The 18,376-nt window shown below is 47.4% G+C and overlaps 1 protein-coding gene across 1 annotated transcript in view; it reads right to left on the bottom strand.

Annotated features, from left to right (window-relative positions):
- Nucleotides 1–15,343, bottom strand: part of OTOP1 (otopetrin 1) — a gene marked incomplete at its 5' end in the record, with an annotated part of 41,969 nt that extends 26,626 nt beyond the window's left edge. The window contains 2 exons of the mRNA XM_079716282.1: nt 1,888–2,024; nt 14,947–15,343. Coding sequence (XP_079572408.1) covers nt 1,888–2,024; nt 14,947–15,343 — 534 coding nt within the window. The remainder of the gene's footprint in view (nt 1–1,887; nt 2,025–14,946) is intronic.
- Nucleotides 15,344–18,376: the final 3,033 nt, after the last annotated feature.

Genomic DNA, 18,376 nt, shown 5'->3' with positions numbered 1-18,376 from the left:
ATCACTATAGGACTGTCATCATGGGATTGGACGCCCCTGGAATAAATAGCCAGTTAACTCTTGTATTCCTTTACTGGCATTTCCAGAACAAAGTACCACAGACTGGATGGCTTAAAACAACCAAAATTAATTTTCCCATAGTTCTAGAAGCTATAAGTCCGAGATCAAGGTATTGGCAGGTTGGTTCCTCCTGAGGCCCCTCTCCTTGCCCTGCAGATGGCCACCTCCCTTCAGCATCCTCACACTGTGTGTCTGTGTCCTCCCCTCCTCTTCTCATAAAGTTGCCAGTCCTATTGGATTAGGGCCCACCCTCATGACCTAATTATTTAGCCTTAATTACTGTTGTCAAGACCCTATCTGCACACAGTCACATTGTGAGGTCCTGGAGGTTAGGACTTCAACATCTGAATGCAGGGGACACAATTCAGCCCTTAACAACTCTCAAAACGCAAGGCGACCCGTTCAAACAAGTCTCCCTGGAAGCTGCCACCCTGTTCCACCGATGCTGCCACCCTGTTCCTCCCTCAGAGGCAAACTGCTGCCAGGCTCATCTCTCACAGAGCTTCACTTGTGAGAGTGAGAGTGTGTTTGATCTCAAGAAACACTCTAAGGTCACCAAGAGCTGACTGGCAGTCACCTGGGTGCAGAGCGGAGACCACTTTCTTATAAAAGACTGAGATTAAAAATGGCATCCTTGGCATTCAGAGGTGAGAAATTGGTCCTGAAGGATGTTCCTAAATCGAGAATGCAGAAATATTTTGAGCAATAACAGTATCCCTGGACCAAGTTCATGGTCTTTCTGGGTGTCTTCTGTGGAGAAGAACCATGGAGAATGTAATATATATATATGCATAAGATTGTGTGTGTGTGTGTGTGTATATATATATATATATATATATATATATATATATGTATAAAGAATGTATTCAATATATCTGTAAAAGAATGTGTGTATATATATATATATAAAGAATGTGTATATATATATATATATATATATAACTGAATCACTTTGCTGTACAGCAGAAATTAACACAACATTGTAAATCAACCATACTTCAATTAAAAAACAAGAATCATGGCATCTTGGCTGTGACTTAGGGCAAGTCATTTGTCCCCTCTTCTTCCTTAGTGTGACAATCCGACAGTTGTTCTCGTGGAGTTGTTGAAAGCATTACACGAAGTGTAAATGAAAAGTACTTTGCAAAAGTCCTATAGACATACTACTTATTACTTTTACTGCTATCTCAACTCTGATAGCCATTTCTAGGGATTTCTGCCAAGGATGGAAGCTACACTGGAGATCCATCTAAGGTTTCTTTCAAACATGAGATTTTTCTGATTCTAAGCTATAGGTTTAAATTATATATCAAATCCTTATTTCTTACCCACACCAAGTTGACCAAGGCTGAGAATGAACCTCTCATTCATTTCTAAAGAATTTAATCCACAAGTAAGCAAACAAACAAATGAACAAAGAAAAGGTCTCAGTGACTCAGAGGAGGACTGTAATGGCACAAATTTCCTTTTGGGGGTGATGAAAATGCTCTAAAATGGACTGTGGTAATGGTAGCACAACCCTATGAACATACTAAACCACTGAAATGTACACTTTAAATCAGTGAATTGTATAGTATGTGAATTATATCTCAATAAAACTGTTAATTAAAATTCCCCAGAGCCTTTTCTGGTGGACTCTGACTTGGCAGAGTTTACTGATTCTTCATCAGTGTAAGTTCTGCCACTTAAGATTCCCACAAAAATGGCCAAGAGGACACAGTCCCACTTTACAGTGCAGGCAGCTGAAGGACTGTTTTATATACCCTGGGATACACTTAACAGGAATCCAGGCAACAAGCAACAAGCAACAAGCATCGTGTGGTTTACCTGCAACAGAGTATGTACCGCATGGGTAACAGGGAAAACTCCTTCTGTGGCTGATAAACATTCAGAAAATCCAACGAAGTACCCAATTTTAAGGCATCCCAGGATGATGGTAATGACTGCAAACAATGTGATACTACCTAAATTGGGGGAGGGGGAAGGGTAGAAATACACACATATAAGTGTTAATATGCACTAACATCATTTCAAAATAAATTATATTAAACCTTCACATAAATGGTCAAATGATTTTTGACAAGAGTGCCAAGACAATTCAATGGGGAAAGTACATTTGTTTCAACAACTAGTGCTAGGAAACTGGGTATCCACGTGCAAAAGAATGAAGCTGGATACTTACCTTACAGTATATCAAAAATTACCTCAAAATGAATCAAAGACTTAAATGTAAAACCTAAATCTATAAAAATCTTAGATGAAAATATAGGAGGAAATCTTTATAATGTTGGATTTGGCAATGACTTATTGGATATGACACCAAAAGCACAAGCCACAAAAGTAAGAAATAGGTAGCCTGGGCTACATCAAAATGAAAAAAAATTATGCATCAGAGGACACTATCAACCCACAGAATGGAGAAAATATTCACAAATCGTATATCTGATAAGGTGTGAGGGTCCAGACTCTATACAGAACTACAATTTAACCATTAATTAAAAAATAAAAAATAAACAAAGGACTTGAATAGATATTTCTCCAAAGAACATATGTAAATGGATAATTAATACATGAAAAGATGCTCAACATCACTAAACATTAGGGAAATGAAAATGAAAATCACTATGAAATACCACCTCAGGGACTTCCCCGGTGGTCCAATGGTTAAGACTCCATGCTTCCACTGCAGGGGGTGCAGTTCGATCCCTGGTCAGGGAACTAAGATCCCACATGCTGTGTGCCATGGCCAAAAAAAAAAGAAAAGAAATACCACTTCACATGCATTAGCATGGCTGCTACCCAAAAAAGAGAAAGAAAAGGGTGGGGGGAGGGGGGAAGGAGAGGGGGAGGGGAGCGAGGGGAGGGGGGGGAAGGAAGGAAGGGAGGGAGGGAGAGAGGGAGGGAGGGAGGGAGGGGGAGAGAGAGGGAGGGAGGGAGAGAAGGAGGGGGAGAGAAGAGTAAACTAATAACAAATGCTGGCAAAGATGTGGAGAAATTGGGGCTTCCCTGGTGGCGCAGTGGTTAAGAATCTGCCTGCCAATGCAGGGGACACAGGTTTGAGCCCTGGTCCGGGAAGATCCCACATGCCGCAGAGCAGCCAAGCCCGTGCGCCACAACTACTGAGTCTGTGCTCTAAAGCCCATGCTCTGCAACAAGAGAAGCCACCACAATGAGAAGCCCGCGCACTGCAACAAAGAGTAGCCCCTGCTCACCGCAACTAGAGGAAGTTGGCGCACAGCAACGAAGACCCAATGCAGCCAAAATTAAATAAATAAAATAAAAATAAATTTAAAAAAAAGATGTGGAGAAATTGGAACCCTTATACACTGTTGATGGAATGTAAAATGGTGTAGCCGTTATGGAAAACAGTATGGCAGTTTCTCAAAAATTTAAAAACAGTAACTCCATATGGTCCAGCAATATACCCAAGAGGATCAAAAGCAGGTACAAAAGCATGTACACCCATGTTCATGGCAGCATTATTCACAATAGCCTAAAGGTGAAAGCAACCCAAGTGTCCATCAATGGATGAACGGATAAAGCGTGGCCGGGACTTCCCTGGTGGCGCAGTGGTTGAGAATCTGCCTGCCAATGCAGGGGACAAGGTTCGAGCCCTGGTCAGGGAAGATTCCACATGCCACGGAGCAACAAATTTCGTGAGCCACAACTACTGAGCCCTTGTGCCACAACTACTGAAGCCCGCACACCTAGAGCCCATGCTCTGCAACAACAGAAGCCACCACAATGAGAAGCCTGCACACTGCAACAAAGAGTAGCCCCTGCTCGCTGCAACTAGAGAAAGCCCACGTGCAGCAACGAAGACCCAATGCAGCCAAAAATAAATAAATATTTAATAAATAAATTAATTTTTTAAATTGCCCTGTGTTTTTTTTTAAAAAGTGTGGCATATCTGTGCAATGGAATATGATTCCGTTTTAAAAAGGAAAGGCAGGGGCTTCCCTGGTGGCGCAGTGGTTGAGAGTCCGCCTGCAGATGCAGGGGACGGGTTCGTGCCCCGGTCCGGGAAGATCCCACATGCCGCGGACTGGCTGGGCCTGTGAGCCATGGCCGCTGAGCCTGCGTGTCCGGAGCCTGTGCTCCGCAACAGGAGAGGCCACAACAGTGAGAGGGCCGCGTACCGCAAAATATAAATAAATAAATAAATAAATAAATAAATAAATAAATAAAATAAAAAGGAAAGGCATTCTGATCCCTGCTACACCGTGGATGAACCTTGAGGACATTATGCCAAGTGAAATAAGCCAGTCACAGAAGGACAGATGCTGCATGACTGTGCTCCTATGTGATGCCTTAGAATAGTTCAATTCGTAGGGAGAAAAAGCAAAATGGTGGCTACCAGGGGCTGGGGTGAGGGGGAAATGTGGAGTTATTTAATGATACAGACTTTTAGTTTTACAAGATGAAAGAGTGTTGGACATTACAATTGTAATGAATTCACAATATGAATGTACTTAACACCACTGAACTGTACACTTAAATGATTAAGTTGGTAAATTGTACATTATGCTTATTTTGTCACAATTTAAAAAGTTTTAAATATATATAAAGTAAATTCTACTATTGGCCTCACAAGCTGAAAGTAGAAGACAATATTATGTCTTGTTTATCATTGTACCGACTTCATGCATATTCCAGGGTCTGATAAGGGACGTACATTCAACAAAGTTTGGCCAAAACAACACAAGTCCTCTAGAAGTTTTCCCCCCAAAATGATCCGTCTAAGAGTGTCACTGTTCTGCTCAAAAATCTCAGTTCTCTGATCCTAAATTCCTGCTCTAAATAATAAAAGGGGTATAAGGTATACAGGAACTTTCTGTACTATCTTTGCAATTCGTCTGTAAAATAGAAAGTTTATTTTTTCAAAATGATAGGGAGGGGTCTAGAGCAGTGGCATGAAAAGGGCCATGCTAGTGAAGTGAAGAAAGGCAAGTTCTCTGATGGTACATCCAGCATAGTTGACAACAAATAAACAAAAAATATGCATATGAATAAGACTGGGAAGGAATATGCAAAATACATTTAAAAGAAACTCGTAATCAAATGAAAAAAATTAGCAAGAAAACCACAATGATGGTGGGGACTTGATCAATGTCACAGTCCCTAATCCCCCTTCTGGGCCAACATTAACCACCATTCATACATTCTCTCCCACGAACAGAGGAAACTGGATCATGTTTGACATGAATTATGGCAAGAGAAGGGCATGAGCCATAACAGGGAGCTATAATATTACAGCTCTGGCCTAAGAAGCCTCCAGTGAAGAGTAATGCAATCGCCTGGCTCCTTTCCATTGCTCAAAGCATTATAGAAACAACTCTAAGTCACATTTTCTTAAATCCTGGAAATGCCCCAGTGAAATCAGAAACTTCATAAGAGTGGAGACTCAATCCCAGGGCTTTGAAATGGTTTGATAAATGCATGGTTCGTTTTGATTACAAAGAGAAATAGTAAGATGAGGTGAGGCAGTCTGGTTGGGTGGTAAGGGCACAGGCTGTAACTCTGGGAACCTGGCTGTGCCACCAATGGAACATGGGAGTTCAGACAGGTCACTTCCATGCTCCAAGCCTTGGTTTTCCCATCTATAAAATGAGATTGCTCCACAGCAGTGGCTCACAAACTGCAACAGAATCACCTGGAGGGCTTGTTAAAACGCAGAGTGCTGGGCCGCACCCCCAGAGTTTCTGATTCAATAGATCTGGGGTGGGGCCCCCAAATTTGCATCTCTAACAAGTTCACAGATGGGGTGATGCTGGTGATCTGGGACCTCACCTTGAGAACCACTGATCTTTGCCACTGACATTTCAAGAGTTGTAACAAACACATCATGTGCCTTCTCACGCTCTTAAAGCCCTTCCTTTCTTCATTCATCCTTCCATCCATTTATTTGTACAACAAATATTTTAGGGACTCATACTATGCATGAGGCATTTTGCCAGGGGCTCAAAGGTAAACAAGTAAGATTGCTGGAGAAACAAAAATACACACATATAGTATTGCATAAATTGTGGAGTACACAAAATATAGAGTGATGAGCTGGCACCAGACTTCTCATCTGCATTGGGGGAAACCAGAAGCCAGTGGAAGAGTAGCTAGAGTCCACTGCAAGGAAAGGACTGCATCTTAAGAACCCTATTCCCAGCCAAGATGGCACCCACTTGTCAGGGCAAAAGACAGAAGGATATTTGAAGGTATGCCAAATATAATTGTTTGACAACTATTTGTTGTTCAACTAAGATCCAGGTACTTGGGATATAAAAATGTCAGTAAAGGGCTTCCCTGGTAGCGCAGTGTTTGAGAGTCCGCCTGCCGATGCAGGGTACACGGGTTCATGCCCCGGTCCAGGAAGATCCCACATTCCGCGGAGCGGCTGGGCCAGTGAGCCATGGCCGCTGAGCCTGCGCGTCCGCAGCCTGTGCTCCGCAACGGAGAGGCCACAACAGTGAGAGGCCTGCGTACCAACCCCCACAAAAAAAAAGTCAGTAAAATAAAGTATCTGTCCTTGATGAGTTTAACATTGAGTGGGGAAGCAGAAAAATAAACAAATAAATAATAAACATAGAAGAAATGCTAAGTGCATGAAGGAACGTAAAGCAGGGAAGAGGACTGAGGTTGACGGTGGTGGTCAGAAAAGGATTCTCTGAGAAGGTGACAGTTGAACAGACAAAAAAAGTACAGGGAGAAAAATATCATCCACATAACTCACCTGAAAAAGGGCTTTAACCAAACAACCAGTGAATTAGGAGAGAGTCCTCTTAAGAAGAGAAGACGAAGAGGAGAGGCAACGATAGTGAGCAACAAACTTTGCAACAGAATGAAGAGGTAGATGGACATATAATGGAAGGAAGGAGAGAAGGAAGGGAGGGAGGGTGTAAATGAATGTATGATGGATGGATGGATGATGGATGGATGGATGAGTGAATGGGTGAATAGTCCAGCAGATAAACAGATTAATAGAAAAGAAAGCAAGATAAGAGAGGTTAAATCCGAATGGACGAAGATAAACTGTCTGGAAATGCATAATTTACATGCTATATAAAGACTTGTGATACAGAATAAAATTGGGGATGACTGAGTAGGGAGCAGAGATGAAAAACCTTTCAAAGTTCTCATGGTAAAAAGGTGGGTACTAAGGGAAAAGAGGGAAACAAATGTGTACTCTAAAGGTCTTGTCTCACTGGAATAGAGAGTGGGTGGGAGGATCTTGGAGTGAGAAGCAATGTGTCTTGCTGGGGGAAATGTTGCATATTTTGTTTGCAGGTAAGAATGGAGTAATATGTATCTGGTTATGAGAATGAGAAAAGGGAATCTAGCCATTAATGGAATAGAAAAACACAATAAAATGTTCAAAGTGCTCCAAAAAGCAAACATGTGGAAAAGGCACATGAGGCAACAATATGTAAAATAAATCATTATAATCAGCATAAAGAAAAATAGAAATAATAAAGTCTGGGATATAAGTCATTACAATTAGAATGATCTAAGTCTCGCATTAATTAAGGGATGGGAATATTGAATTATAAACAAAACCAGCTATATGTTCTTTATACGAAACATACTTTTAACTAAGTGATAATAGTGGAAAATAGAGGGGTGGGCAAAGAGGAAGTAGCAATGCAAATGAATAGAAAGGAGGAACAGCAATATTAATATCAGACCACATGGGATTTAGGGTTCAATGTAATAAATAGGATAAAGAATCCTTCCACCCTTATCACTACACATGAAAAAAAACCATAATGTATGAGGAAGATACAATAATCAAATAGCCCATATAAAATCATTTTTGTTTTGTATATTTAACTGCTATTTAAAAAAAAAAGAGTGGAAGATTTCAGAACTAGACAGATCTAGTAGACATAAGATAAGATATGACACAGAAGAATTGAATCACACAATTGATAAACTTGGTTTTATAATACCACCTTGCATATTGATAAAAATCAATTATGCTATAAAAACACAGTACACAGAGTATAGAGGTAGGTACTGACTGCCTGGCTTCAAATCCTTTTTCTACCACTTATTATAGTTGATGACCTTGAGCAATTACTTAACTTCTCTGTGCCTCAGTTTCCTCATCTGTAAAATGTGGATAATAAGATTGACTATCTCCTAGGGATGTAGAGGAGATTAAATGAGTCATAACATGAAAAGCGCCTAGAACAGTGCCCCATAAATAGAAAATTCTATAAACGGGATGTTATCATCATCATCATCATCACTCAACCACAAAGAAACACTTAATGAATTAGAACCCATTAGAAAGTTCCCCAGCCACATTCCTTGAGAATAATCCTAAAATGTCTAGTGTTGGCAGAGGGGAGACTCCTCCTCTGTGTTAGGCTCCCAGATCCCTTCTAGGAGTCTAGAATCTTGGAACCATAGGCTCTTAGAGGTGGAAGTTTCCACAAAGTTAGTTTACACCTCCCATCTCATGCAAGGATGCTTCCCAGTGCATCATGACCAGCGGCCATCTGGTCTCCACCTGGACATGCCCAGGGCTGGGAGGCTCACCCTTCCATCACCAGCTGGTGCTTGGATTACAATGCTCTTCCCCACAGTGAACTGCAGTCAGCCTCCCAGAACTGCCATCCTCTTCCCTGGAGATTCTGCCATGGTTCACTCATTCCTTCATCCATTCATCCATGCATTCATCCATTTGATGATTCAGTAAATGTCAACTGGCACTTGTTACATGTTAGGCACTGTGCCAGGAGCTCAGGTTATAATGGTAATTACATTCAGACAGGGTCTTTGCCTTCAAGAGCTCACCATCTGGTCAGATCAACAAACAAACTGAATGACACAATCTCCTGCTTGAGAAGTGCTAGGAAGAATAAAGGGTGTTATGAGAACATACAACCCGGAAGCCACACCTGGTCTGAAGGCATCGGGAAAGGCTTCCCTGAAGAAGTGACTCTCGTTTGCTGACCTGGAGCTGACAGGGGTGGGCCTGCAGCATTTTCCACCCCACCATCTCCACATCCTCTCTCTCCTGGACTGGACATCCTTTCGCTCCTCCTGGGGCCACCCTCCTGCAGGCACCCATGTGATGCTCAAAGGGGGACGTGACACTCCACGTGCAGCCTGACCTCCTTTCCAATCAATGCCCCACCAGCATCAGCTTTTTGGGCAGCTATATCATGAGGCTGAAATCCTGACATCAGGCTTACATTTTCTACTAGAGCAGAAATCCTGTCCCCAAACCCCAGACATGCATGATAATGCATGCAGTTAGGCAAGACTCTCTAACGGTGACCCCAGGCTGGCCCTTGGGGATCACCACTCCCTTTCATGAGGGAATTGCTCAAAACTCCCTGCATCTTGATCTGCTCCAGAATTTTGCTGGGGGTTGCTCTTATGCTCAGTTCTCTATATTCTGTGTATTCTTTTATCATTTTTAAAATTCAGGGTAGCTTCCTGAGACCCTACATATTCTCCCTAAGTCCACTTAATTCCTAACTGACCTCTCAGCCTCCTGTTTTACTCCTCTGAAAACCAGGTCCTACCCTGCCGATGGAGTGATCATTCTGAAATACAAGTATGATCACATCATTCCCTTTGTTCAAAACCTCCAATGACTACCCACTACCCACTGGACAAAACCAAGATCTGAAGCCTGCAGATAGGGTTCCAGCTAACTCAGACCTTGCTGACATCTCTGGACTCACTTCCAGACTCCAGCAAAAGCAGAAGGTCCTCCTCTGGGACCTTTCCCTAAACCCCCAAACCCTTGCCCCAGGCTACCCTTCTGCCTACCCATCCATCCCCTGCACATCATAACGATGAATCATTTAGTTAATAATAATAATGTATTTCTTAGCAGGTTTCCCTAAGCATTTTACATGTACAAACTCACTGATTCTCATACAACCCTATGTGATGGTTGGGAGGGTATCATCCTCCCCATTTTACAGATGAGGAAACCGGGGCAGAAAAGGGAGGCTACATGGGGTGGGGTGGGGTTTGGTGGGGAGCTCTTAGCCATCGTGCTCTGCTGCCCCTCATTGTCTGCACCGTCTTTGCCCCCTCCTGCAAGCCCACCATGCAGGGCCAAACCTGAGCATCCTGCTGCCCCCAGGGCCCAGCCAGCGCCTGGCACAGAATGGGAGCTCAGTCCAGACTGCTGAACGAAACCAGACCAAAGTTTCTGCCCCGATGTCACAAAAGTTGTCCCCATGCAGTGGGCTTGGCCACCTTCTCTGTTGTTCCCTGCAAGTTCCACAGTTCCCTCTGCTCGATGAAGAGGACAGAAGCCAAATGGAAGTTAGAGGTTTTGTCTTCTCTGTCACCTGCTAATATCACACCCTCTGTCCCGAAGCCAGGAACTTATCTCTCTTCTCTTTCTCACTCTGTCTGAATATTTCTGGTGACAGGGGCTCAACCCTCCTCCTGATGCCCTTTCAGCTTCCTGGTCTAGAAAATGAGGGTGATAACACCCACCCCAAGAACCGCTGGGAGACTGAAAACATTACGCTAAGTGAAAGAAGCCAGTCGCCAAGATGACATATTATGTGATTCCATTTATAAAAATGTCCAGACCAGGTGAGTCTAGAGACATAAAGTAGATCCATGGTTGTCTATTCCTGGGGAAGGTCTGGGGGATGATAGCTAAAGGACACAGTGTTTCTTTTTGAGATGATAAAATGTTCTAAAAATTGACTGTGGTGATGGTTGCACATCTCTGTGAATATCCTCCAAACCATCGGCTTGTGCACCTTAAATGGGTGAACTGTAGACCATGTGGACTATATCTCAAGAAAACTATTGTTTTAAAGAAAGGAGGAGAATTGCCAGGCACACTGACATGGGCTCACTATACCCAGAGCAGGGACAGAAGCGCAAGGAAACGAGGAGTATCTGGAGAGGCTGTGTCTGCAGAGGAATGAGGTGATCAAAGTGAGATGAGCGTGCATTCTGAGGAGGGAAACAAGGTGAAGCCCAGACCCATGTTCATGAACTTGCTGTATCTGCCCCGAAATCAGCAGGGTGGGCTGGAATACCACGGTGACCCACCCTGACCACTCCCTCCTTGCCCACACCAGACGCTGCCACAGGACTGCACACCAGGTTTTGCAATCCTGTCAATCATCCTCCAGTGGTTTCTGTGAGTCCTGGCTGCACTCCTAGACTGTGGGCTCCCCTGGGTGCAGGGGCGGTTGCATCCTCGTGTCCTGCAGCCTTCATCCTTCCCCTCTCCCTCCTCTTCTGCTCTCTGCCGCCATCTCGCATGGCACCCCGCCTCTCTTCACACATGCACTTGGAACCATTTCTTTTAGCAACCTTCACTTTCTCACACATTGGACCGCCTGTTTCTAAAACCCATCACTGTGTCCCAATCTTTATCTCTACAGCCTGTACAGCCACCTATCCTGGGCAGATCTCACATAAGCAGCTCATGTCTGCCCCTTTACCTGCAGCCCCTTAGGGATAAAGAACACGGTGCTCTGAGCAGCCCTGTTCCAAGGATGGTGCACTGGACAGAGATGTAATGTGTCGAATACATGGATGTGCCTCATTTTAAGTAAAAAGCACTTTGTAAAAAATCTCATCTCATAAAAGTAGATTTGGGAGTGATTATTCACACGCACAAAGAAAGCCTCACTGCGACAAACAACTGGGACAATGCCTCTAATGTACCAGCATTCCAAACGCACTCAATAAATGTGGCTATTAGTCTTCCTGTTGTCATTGCCATGATTTTGTGTTAATAACACTTCTCTGGGCTTGAGACAGGCCAGGAACAAGAAAAAAGACTACCTTCACCACTGCGGTCTTTTAAGAGACCAGAAACAGAACAGAAACAGGACCCTGGTAATTAACAGGAAGAAATGGCTATTCATTAGGTTTTCATGTCACTGGACACACGGGACTGGCATGAGATATCCCAGCTGCTGCCACTTCTTCCAGAAGAAATCAATCTCTTTACTTAGCAAACAGAGGATCTGGATGAATAATCCATCATTTCCACTCATTTTTAAAAATTAGTCAATATTTTTTGTTCCAAAGAAAGTCTTCACTTTCTCACACCCAGTAGGTGGAACAGAATGTTTTCCTGCTCAAAGAAATGCCTCACAGCCCGTACCAAGACCCAAAAACGTTCTCTGGAAAACTTCAGTGCCCAGAATTCCACAGGTTGGCTCTTTCTCAGAGCCCCAGACTTCTCAGACCATCACAGAAGCCAGGGCAGAGCTAAGTCAAACCTGTTTTTCCAGCTAGGATTCCAGGGAAATCCTCAGTCCCTGCTGGGGCTGAAGGCACTTCCCTTGGCATTATGGCCTCCTGGTGTACTTTGGGGATAATTAGGCTCTTGTTTCTTTGATAAACTGCAGCTCATTTACAGGGATAGACAGTGCTTTGCAAACAGCTTTCACTCGACCTCTCCCAGCTCCTCCCTGAGAGGTGGCCAGTAGTCTTATTTTACTGATGAGGAAACCGGGACTCAGAAAGGCGAAGGTAACAGAGCTGAGACATCAAGCCAAGACTTCCAGGGTCAGCACCACTTCCATCATCCACATAGCTCACTTGAATAGTTATGTTATTATGGGGTAAATTGCTGAGTGTCTAAACAGCCACACCCTTTACTGAACACCTACTATGTGCTCTCCTACACTGCCTCATTTACTCCAGCTCTACCTGGTGTCTAATGGACATCTCAGATGTAACACGTCCACAAGAGGAATCCTGATTCTGCATCCCCACCCTTACTCCTCCTTTTGTCTTCCCAGTCTTGGGAAATGGCACCACCATTCACCCATTGACTGGGGTCCCAGTGCTTAGAGTCTTCCTGGAAAGTGGGGGAGAGAGAGAGGAGGGAAGAGTGAGGAAGAACAGGGTGGGGGAGGGAGAGAGGAAGGAAGGGAGAAAGGAGAGAGGGAGAGAGGAAGGAAGGATGAGGGGAGGGCAGGAGAGAGAAAAAGAGGAAAGAGGGAGAGAGGGAGAGAGGAAGGAAGGATGAGGGGAGGGCAGGAGAGAGAGAAAGAGGAAGGAGGGCGAGAGGGAGGGAGGGCAAGAGAAAGGAAAGGAGGGAGGAGGGGGAGGATGGAACAGGGAGGGGTAACACAGAAAGGAAGGGATGGATGAGGAGAGAAGAGGAAGGGAAGAAGAGAAGAAAGAAGGAAGAACAGAAGGATGGAATAGGAAGGAAGTGAGGGGAAGACCAGGGAAGGATCCTGCCACTACAGGAAAGCATAGGTCAAAAGCCTCTGTATGCAATATTTTTTTAACCTGTTTAAGTCAACAACCTCAAAATAACATTTTATTCTTGTTTGCTTGTTTGCTATGACACTGGATTCACTGCCATTTATAGGGTCACAAAACCACGAACCTCCCTGAAACAACTACTTTCAGAGCAGGAATCTGGGCCACGCTGCAGTTGTGTGCAGTTTTTCCAAAGGCAAGATGAACTAGACACAGTCCCTGAGCCTAAGAAACCTAAAATCTCATCCAGATGACAAGGTTTATATCCACTAGTCATAAGGCAAGGCAGAAATTGACAAGCGCCAAAGAGCTCTACACAGAGAGAGCTGTGGCAGCCCGTGGGAGTGAGGAGTAATTCCCGCCAGGTGTGTAGAGAAGGTGTCATTGGGGCAGACCTTTGCAGGGAGTGTGGGTGGGAGGGAGAGTGACTGTGTGCTGGGCGCCCACCCTTTACCCAGCAGTCACTGGTCCTACACGTGTGTGATTCCCATTCTACACATGCTGAAACTGGGGGAGTGTGAAGACTAAGTAACGTGCCCAAGAGCATGCAAGGAAAATGACAGCCACACTCTAAGAGAGACTTAAATTCAGATCGAACATGAGAATTCAAGCAGAGACCTGTGATGTGCCTGGACCACACAGAGTGAAATGTACTCGGCCCCTCCCATGAAGATTTCTCAGGCACCCACTTTCTCCACAGACTCCCCACCACCTCCTCCCTTTGACCTGCATCATGTCTATCTCCCTTCCAAGAGTGCAAGGACCTTGAGGAGGGGAGGGTTCCTGTCTTGACAACGTTTCAATCAATGGGTTGTGAGTACCTAGCAAGTGCTTCTATTCCCTGCTGCCTGAACATGTATCCACTCATGGATTACATCATTCATCTCAAGCGCATTTTCTTAGCACCCACCCTATGCCAGGCCCTGAGTTGGCTCTAGGACTAAGAGATGAGCATCTTAGAGTTCCCCCAGTGTGGTGGAGGGGACAGAAGTGTCAACAAGAAGCACAGTGCCTTCCCAGGGCGCAGTGAGGGGTGAAGGAGTGTGGTCAGAACCCCAAAGGGTGAGAGAAGGGGTCTGAAAAGCATCACTGGGGAGCACGGGGTGGGGCCTGAGCCCTATCTCCTAAAGCAAGGCACGTGGGAGGCATTCCAGGAGGAGGGAACAGAATATGCAAAGGCAGATAAGCATGAAATATTGTGAAGGGAACTAAAAGCCTTTGAGACTGGAGCACAGAATGCTGGCCAAGGAGAGGATAAAACTAAAGAGGCCATCTGGGCTCAGATCTTAGCGGGCCTTGAATGCCAGGATAAGCAGTGTGGCCTCCATCATGGGGTCCGTGGAACCATGGCAGGGCTTTAAACAAGGAAAGATGTGAATAGGTTTGTGTAACCGTAGTTCCAACGATGGCACGTAAGGCAAGAACCTGAAGGCGGAGAGAGGAGACTATGGCAATAATCCATCCTTAACGAAGAAAGAGGGAGAAGGGAAGGTGGGCGGGGGCGGGCAGAAACGACGTGCAGGAAGATGGAGGCAGAAAGGACTAAAGGAGAGAAGTCAGAGGAGGAAAGGGCACAGAGCTGCTGTCGGGCTGCGGCTAGCGGGCGAGCAGGCTGGGTTCGCTGGGCACTCACCCGCCGGCCGGCTCGCTGCTTCGGGGACTCACCGCGGAGCCAGCGCGCGCCGGCGTGCGTGTCCTTGAGGCGGCGGTGCGCGGAGCTGCGGCCCACGTACCACAGCATCCAGAGCAGCTGGAGCAGCATGAGCGCCGTGAGGAAGCACAGCAGGTCGCTCTTGCCCACGCCCGAGGCGTGCACGGCCCAGGCCAGCAGGAACAGCAGCCCCGCCACGAACACGTTCAGCCCATACTGGCTGCTCAGCGCCTCCGCCAGCTTCTGCGGGAAGCTGGCGCGGAGGGCGCAACGACGAGGGGCCGGGGACTCCGTGGGCCCCGGGGCCGGGAGCTGGGGCGGCGGGCAGGCTGCAGGCCCCGAAGAGCCCCTGTCCGGGCTGCTCCGAAACGCTTGGGGAGAGGCAGGCTCCCCCTGGCCCTCGGGCATCATTGAGGGACCCGCACTGGGTCTAGTCCCGGGGGTGGCTGCGACCCGGGCCCCACCCGCTGCCCCTGTCCTCTGCCCTAGCCCCAACGCCCTCTGCCAACCAACCCGCTGTTCTGATCACCCTCGGACGCCTGATCTCCCGCCTCTAGCCCCTGGTCAAGGTACCCACCCTATCCACTTACCACCTTCCCCCCGCCCCGCACCCCGCCGACCCGGGCTGACCCCGGCTTCTTCGCGCTCCCCAATTCGCACCGCCCACCTTCCCTCCCTCCTCAATGTCCGGGGCAACACTTCCGCCCACTCTGGACCCACGCGGGCCGCTCCCCGCCCCTGGTGCCTCGGCCTGGGGCCAGCCCTGCCCCGACGGCCGCGCGTCCTCCCGCTCCCCGACCCGCGCGCCCGGACCCGCCCGCTGTCCTCCGCTCTGTCCCCTGAGCCGATGCCAGCTGACCCAGTCCTGCCCGATGACAGGTGCCTCCCGCCCGCTCCCAGAGGTGGGATGGGGGGCAAGGTGTCGCCCTGAGCCGGCCCGAGGGTGTGGGCGCGGAGGCGTGGCCGCGGCGGAGCGGCGCGTCCGGGGCCCCGCGAGTGAGTGCGCCCCTCTGGTGCCCCTGAGCGTCTCCGTAGCGGACCACGGAGGTCTAGGTGAGCCCGGACGAACGCGTCCGTGTGCGTGAGTGTCTGCCTATCCTCGTCTTTGCGTATTTCTACGGTCTGTTTTCTCTGTTGTGTGTTGCTGTGTCTCTCTGGAGGTCAGTCTTTGGGTGTGTCTGGTTGGGTCGGGGAGGATGGGAGGGGTGGCAGCTCCTGCCCCTAGATCTATGAATAGGGGGACAGGGTGTCCTTTTCGTTTGTGTCTATGTTTGTCTGTCCGTCTGGTGTACCTGGTGTCTGCCAGGAGATGCCCAGATGCGGACAAGACAGGAGCCACTTCCCAAGAAAAGAGATCATCTCTCTCCCTCCTCCAAGGGAATGGGCAGCTACTTCTGGAGTGAGCTGAGCTGGGGCTGGGGGCTGCCAGGGATCCTCCCTGGAGCCGGGGGAACCGGAGCATCTCCCTCTGCTCCCCCAGGCCCCCCAAGCTGACCTGGTCTGCCAGAGTGCCCCTCTGGAGCAGGAAGCTGGGAGGGAGCCTCTGGGGGATGGAGCCCAGGAAAGGGCAGGCAGGGCTCACAGCAAGCCCCTTGTGCAGTAGCATAGGGCTCAGCACCCAGGAGACACACCCTTTCCCCCTTGGTTTAACATCCTGCTGTTGCCGTTCTGAAATTCTTAATTTTTGAACGGGGGGACCCATATTTTCATTTTTGCAGTGGATCCAGCAAATTACGTAGCTGGTTCTGACTGCCAGAGGGTCCTGGCTGTGAGGGAGCCCTGGGCTGGGAGGGAGTCAAGCTGAGGACTTGCCATCATTCACGTTTTCACTTTGTTCATTCATTTATGTGGTCAACACTCACTTATACTACACTGAATCATTTCAGGCTCTGTTCTAGGTGCCAGGAATTCAGTTATGAAAGACTGCCCTCACGGAGCTGACATTCTGGTGGAGACACACTCAATGGATAACTATTTAACTCGCTGAGAAGCTATAGAGTATCAAACATGAGACTCAGCCCTGCCTTCTAGGAGCTCACGACCCAGGACTGCCTAGGGCGGGAGGGTTGGGCGAGCCCTGAGTCTGCCAAGAAGGGTTGAGAGGTTCCCAGAGGAAGCACCACCTGTACAGTTGTTTTTGTGGGTTGTTTTTTGTTTTGTTTTGTTTTGTTTTTGCGGTACGTGGGCCTCTCACTGTTGTGGCCTCTCCCGTTGCGGAGCACAGGCTCCGGACGCGCAGGCTCAGTGGCCATGGCTCACGGGCCCAGCCGCCCTGCGGCATGTGGGATCTTCCCGGACCAGGGGCACGAACCTGTGTCCCCTGCATCGGCAGGCGGACTCTCAACCACTGCGCCACCAGGGAAGCCCCTGTGGGTTTTTGTAACATCTTAATTGGAGTATAATTGCTTTACAATGGTGTGTTAGTTTCTGCTTAATAACAAAGTGAATCAGCTATACATATACATATATCCCCATATCTCCTCCCTCTTGCGTCTCCCTCCCACCCTCCCTATCCTACCACCTGTACACTTTTGATAGGAGCAGGAGCTGGCCAGGTGACATGGGGCAGGGCAGGGGAGGGCGTTCCAGAGAGAGGATGAAGCAATTGCACAGAAATGAGCGTGAAAAGGCAGGTGGGGACCAGGAAATGTGTTCATCAGTATGAAGCTTAGAGGGTGCCCTTCAGCTGGGTGTCACCAGAGCCAAGTCAGGTGGGTGCTCAGTAAATAAACCAAAGAGTTAATGAATGCACAAGTGGATGGAGGCTGTATGAATGAGTAAGTGAAGTGTCGTCTTCTCATCAGATCAATGGGAGCTGGGACTTGGGATGTGTTTCCCCCCAGTGCTCTAGCCCCTGACCTTGCTTCACTTTCCTTCTTAGCACACAGCGTTACCTGGAATGTGTGTATATCTGGGGCCTGTCACTCCCACTGTAATGAAAGCTCTATGAGAAGGATGTGGCCTGTCTTGTCCACTGCTGTATTTCCAGCATGTAGAACAGTGGTGCCTGGCACATAAGAGGTACTCAATAAATATCTGTTGAATTGTGTCCCCCCAAAAGATGTTGAAGTACCTGTGAATGGGACCTTCTTTGGAAAGAAGGTCTTTGCAAATGATCAAGTTGAGGTCATTAGTGTGGGTCTCAATCAATATGACTGCATCCTTATAAAAAAGGGAAATTTGGGACTTCCCTGGTGGCGCAGTGGTTGGGAGTCTGCCTGCCAATGCAGGGGACGCGGGTTCGTGCCCCGGTCCAGGAGGGTCCCATATGCCGCGGAGCGGTTGGGCCCATGAGCCATGGCCGCTGAGCCTGCGCGTCCGGAGCCTGTGCTCCATAACAGGAGAGGCCACAACAGTGAGAGGTCCGCGTACTGCAAAAAAGAAAAGGGGGGAAATTTGAAGATAGACACATACAGAGGGAAGAGGATGTAAAGATATAGAAAG

Source organism: Hyperoodon ampullatus, assembly GCF_949752795.1.
Source record: "Hyperoodon ampullatus genome assembly, chromosome: 1".
NCBI lineage: Eukaryota > Metazoa > Chordata > Mammalia > Artiodactyla > Ziphiidae > Hyperoodon > Hyperoodon ampullatus.
The sequence above is the reverse complement of the archived record's forward strand: the minus strand, read 5'-3'. Positions and strand labels throughout refer to the sequence as shown.